The sequence below is a fragment of the Zea mays genome, chromosome 8 (assembly GCF_902167145.1).
Source record: "Zea mays cultivar B73 chromosome 8, Zm-B73-REFERENCE-NAM-5.0, whole genome shotgun sequence".
Lineage (NCBI taxonomy): Eukaryota > Viridiplantae > Streptophyta > Magnoliopsida > Poales > Poaceae > Zea > Zea mays.
The window spans coordinates 106,419,225-106,424,462 of record NC_050103.1 but is presented as its reverse complement, the minus strand read 5'-3'; the positions used below and the strand labels follow the sequence as shown (position 1 = coordinate 106,424,462).

The window sequence follows — 5,238 nt, the reverse complement described above, 5'->3', positions numbered from 1 at the left end:
CGATAGGTGACATTTTCGGCTCTTGGGGATTGGGTGTCCGACTATCTTTATACCGGCCTTCCGCACTAGGAGGATCACAGGTGATTTCAGGTGCTCCGGACGGTCCAACCTGTGCAGTCGGACAGTCTGCGAGTGGACCGAACGGTCCGGTACTATTCCCGGACTGTCCGTCTGCGTAGGGTAACACCTGCGACCCTTGTGGTGGGCTCTATGTGACTCCGGACTGTCCGGTGTAGGGTGTCAAACGGTCTGACGGAGGGTCGGACGGTCCGAGATCGTTGGCGGACGGTTCAGCCATGCTTAGAGTTGACCTACCATTTAGCGGAGATGGCGATGACGGTCGTCCTGGATATGAGTCCATCGGCATACTAGAATATGGCTGGGGAAACCCATTTGTTGCCGATGTGTTTGGCGCAATTGTTTCGGTGCCTAATTTATGTGATAAAAAATTAGGCATGTGAGTTTTTCCTAATGCATGCGCCATCTTCTCTATATCCTCTGTGATACTTTTAATCCGATTATCAAAAAAATTAATAGATAGAATATCATCGGCTGACCTGGCATCACCTATCGTGGGGAGTTGTTCTAGCACGATTGACATGTAATCGGCGTTTATTTCCCTCTCTCGGACGGCCCTCTGGTGGCAATCTACCCTGATGTGCGAGAGGAACCACTTCTCTGCCACCTTGAGCACCTGATCTTGTTGTTGCTGGACCTCCTTATCTATTTTCTTCATGTCATCTTCTAATCTTTTATGCTCAGCGGCCGACAAATTAGTCAGCCTTGTGTCGCTGTTTGGAGAAGCACTGTTGAGATCTTTAGAATCGACCATATAAACCTGATTTTGTGGATATGCAACCTTATTCCCCAGCGGAGTCGCCAAAAAGTGCGTTGGCGCCGATATGAGCAGCGCCAATCACTAGATGTGTACCGCCTGGCGGTGCCCACTGCGGCGGCGCGGACGGTCCACGGCTCTAGGCCGGACGGTCCGCGACCTGGGCACAGGAGCGACGCCTTCCATGCATCGCACCGGACGGTCGGCGTACAGGGCCGCACGGTCCGCGATGGTGCAGGGTCGTCTTTCTCCTCCTCGCTGGAACCTAGATCTCGCCCATGGGGAAGAGATCTTAGGGCGCCCGAGGCTTCCTCAGACGACGTGGAGTCGCCTAAGAATTAAGAGATCAATTCGAGGAAGAGGCCTTGGGTGGACAACTAGATCTTGCCCCCGGTAGGAGTAAGATCCTAGGGTCGTCTTGGGGTCGACAGGCCACTCAAGACGAATCTAGACGACGTAGAGTCGAATAGGGGTCGAGGTGGATATGTGGAAGGCTTTAACTAGAACTACACTACATCTACTCCTAGGGCAGGAATGATAAAGAAAGTAATTGGTTCGATTGGAATGTGTTCGGGGGTTCTCAATCGGTCGTACCCCTTCATATATATAGGGGGAGGTCTGGACCCGTTCCTAGGGGATAGCCAACAAATCTCATGTGATTAGATAGATAACCACGCACGAGATAAGGATAATCACCCGACCGTCCACCACTTTGAGTGTTCAACACATGTCCCCTGCCTTTTGGTGGAGTTTGGCGAACCAAAAGCATCAACACACTTCGAAACAATAAATCTCATGAGTTATTTTGTTCCAGAAGTAAAGACTCAACTCGACGCAAGTCATCAGATCTTGTGATTAGATAATATAAATATTTGATAGAAATTTGATGCATAGAGGTCATTTCGGATTGCATCCTCTTCGGCCTTGTCTGCCTAATCAACATGTCAAGAGGCAAAAACTTGTAATGCCCCCAGCCCGAATAACTAAATGGATTGGACCAGTAATATGGATTCATCGTCGTACCACCCCACATTTGAGTAGGACAAGACATCGGCGATGAATAGATTGGACAACACCATAACATCCCTGGAAGAGGATGACCAAGTGATCTTGGTTGCACCAATCCTCTGGCCGGTTTAATCGGCCTCTTTTTTGCACAAATCACACGTGATTAGATGGATAACCACGCACGAGATAAGGATAATCATCTGAATTAATCTGATCGCGGGGCCGCGGACCGTCCGGGCCCTAAGGCCCGACCGTCCGTCACTTTTGGTGCTCAACATTAACAACTAATTAGATCCCCTAACCCGTCATTATCATCATTGTCACGTACGAGTTCGATGTGCCTGGCGGATCAAGTTCTATACGGGTAGGCAAGAGTTGGTATCTCCGGATCGAAGGCGACATTATAATCTTTTTAGATGTGGATATCCTTCGTAAACAGACTATATTATATTAGTTTTATACTAAGTCAAGTATTATTTCTTTGACCATCTATTTTTTTAAAAAAAAATCTTACAACTCCAAAATACACGAATTATGTAAGTTGTTAAGAAAGTGTATATAGTGAATCTAACAATATAAATCTTATGTCGTGAACTTATATAAATTATGCAGAACGATGTTTAACTGAAGACAAAAAAATTACGCCATGTAAAAAATGGTGGGGGTAGGTGGCTCCAAACTGTCAGTGCGGATGTTCGTCGTCTCTGAATCAACAATTAAAGTAGAATGACTCGGTTAATTAATGGCAAATCAATATATATAATTAACGAAACTGTGCCGGCTTGTTTGGCTGTTAGTCCGTCACATATACGACAACAACGATACAGAGGTATCAAATGAATGCAGTTTTAGAATCAACATCACCAATCTTCTGGCCTACTCCCTTGTCCAAATTACCCCTCCGTCTCATAATATAAAGCATAATCACATTTTGTTCTTGTCCCACGATATAAGACGTGCTATCTCTATATACACATACATCGATGCAATGATATAGAGAGAATTAAATGTATTTTTTAGTCTTTAAACTAGGGATGATCATATTCACACCTTATATAATGGGATGGAGGGAGTAGCTTTGATCGATGTTTTTTTTCTTCGAAGCACAGGTAAACTCTTAATACAATTATAGTCTTGTCAAAATATTTTTAAGACAAATGAGTGCATATGACTGTTAGGTTTCAAAACTAAATAACAAAATATATTTGTAGTTAAAGTTTTATAAATTTGACTCAAGTCGACTTGTAATTTAGACCTGAAGGGATGGAGGGAATAAGTCACTATCACAACTGGAAGAAACGAAAAGGCTTTGCCGGCTTGGTTAATGAGAAATCAACTTATTTAATCAGTAAAAACTTTGTCGACTTGTATATATGGAGGCTCTGCGCTACTGACTTATGGTGGCTGCATTCTTTTGGTTCCTCTTAAGACTGTCGTCGTCCTTTCTGTTGGCACTGGTTAATCCACCTCATTATATATGTGGTAGCGTACTATATCTCTCAGTCTCCATAACTTCTTTGCTACTACTACTAGTCTATTATCAACGAACTCATGCTTGATCAGGTTCTTGCAGATCGTATACATCGTCAACCTGGTTGGCTCCATCAATCACTGATTACAGCGACATGGATGCTGTGTGGTTCACCGTCTCTTTCCTCGCCATCGCCGCCATAGCCACCAAGATCATCGCAAAACGGCGAGCTACGACGTCTGCCCCAAGAAGCACCATACCAGCTCCGCCAGTCGTGGAGGGCAGATCCCTCGTGCGGTTCGTGCACACGCTTTTTACCAAAGGTCTGCGAGCCACGATCCACGACGAGCACGCGAGGATGGGGAGCGTGTTCACCGTAAGTTTCTTGGGACTGATGAAGACGACGTTCCTGGTGGGGCCAGACGTGTTGAACCATTTCTACAACGGGCCGGAGTCGGATATCAACCATGGCAACATGCTCGACTTCATGGTGCCCATGTTCGGCAAGGAGGTCGGGTACGGCGTCGATTTCGCCACCCGGTACGAGCAGATCCGCTTCTACAGCGATCCGCTGAAACGCCCTTCCAAGCTCAGGATACACGTCGACCCCATCGTCCAGGAAGTAGAAGTATGTTTTCTGTCTGTTATTAACTTATATTATTATTCGTGCGTTTCTTTTTTTTAAATTAATTATCATCATCATAGGGTTACTTTGCAAAATGGGGAGAGGAAGGCACAGTGGACCTGAAGCACGAGTTCAGCCAGCTGCTGATGCTGATATCAAGCCGGTGCCTGCTCGGGAAGGAGGTCCGCGAGAAGATGTTCGACGAGATGCACGCTCTGTTCCACGAGCTGAAGAGCGGCATGCGCCTGTCCAGCGTGCTCTTCCCCTACGCCCCCACGCCGACGAACCGCCGGCGCGACAGGGCGCGCGCCAAGCTGTTAAAGATATTCAGCGAGGTCGTGCGGTCCCGGAGGAGGCGGGGCGAGGAGGAGAAGGAGAAGGAGGAGGACGTGCTGCAGAGCCTGATCGATTCCAGGTACAAGGACGGGCGGGCCACGACCGAGGAGGAGGTCACCGGCATGATCATCCTCCTGGTCTTCGGCGGGATGGACACGAGCACGCTCGCCAGCACCTGGACCGGCGCGCGCCTGCTCAGCACCCCGGCGGCCATGGCTGCCGCGGTCGAGGAGCAGAGGCGGATCCTCACCGACCACGGGCACGGGGACCGCGTCGGCTACAGTGAATTCATGCAGATGACCACCCTCCACTGGAGCATCAAGGAGGCGCTGAGGATGCACCCTCCGTCGGCGGTGTTCTTCCGCAAGGCGCGGAGGAGCTTCGGCGTACGGACGAGAGACGGCCGCGAGTACGAGGTCCCGGGTGGGCATACGGTGGCGAGCCCCGTGCTGTTCAACAGCCACCTGCCTAGCGTGTACAAGGACCCCGACGTGTACGACCCGACCCGGTTTGGGCCTGGGAGGGAGGAGGACAGGGCCGGCGGTAAGTTCACCTACGAGGCGTTTAGCTGCGGGCGGCACAGCTGCGTCGGCGAGGCGTACGCGTATCTGCAGATCAAGGTGATGCTCAGCCATTTGCTGAGGAACTTCCAGCTCGAGCTCGTGTCCCCTTTCCCTCAGACAGATTGGGGGAAGCTGGTGCCTGAGCCTAAAGGGAAAGTGATGGTCAGGTACAAGAGGCAGCGCCTGCTCTCAGTGCCTAGCTAGTAGAAGATGGCTAGTACAAGAAGAAACTAGTGTGGACGAAGCTGGGGATGTGTGTGTTTATCGGCCTGTACTGTAGCATGTGTAATTATGTTTGCCTGTTTAATCTCTATGGCGATCGGCTTAGAAAACCTGTTGACACTTGAAGTCCATGCGCACCGATCTACCTGTATGGAGATGATGGACAAATTTGCTAGTA

The 5,238-nt window shown here is 49.2% G+C and overlaps 1 protein-coding gene across 2 annotated transcripts; it reads left to right on the top strand.

The window, feature by feature from the left end:
- The first annotated feature begins 3,240 nt into the window (after positions 1-3,240).
- Positions 3,241-5,238, top strand: LOC103635655 (obtusifoliol 14-alpha demethylase). 2 transcript variants are annotated; one of them, XM_008658061.3, is made up of 3 exons: positions 3,241-3,325; positions 3,417-3,942; positions 4,020-5,238. In XM_008658061.3, exons 2-3 carry the CDS (start codon positions 3,469-3,471, stop codon positions 5,040-5,042), a joined length of 1,497 nt encoding a protein of 498 aa, XP_008656283.1. In that variant the 5' UTR covers positions 3,241-3,325; positions 3,417-3,468; the 3' UTR covers positions 5,043-5,238. The 2 variants fall into 2 exon arrangements, with proteins under 2 accessions (XP_008656283.1, XP_008656284.1); XM_008658062.3 differs by having other exon boundaries at positions 3,249-3,325; positions 3,407-3,942.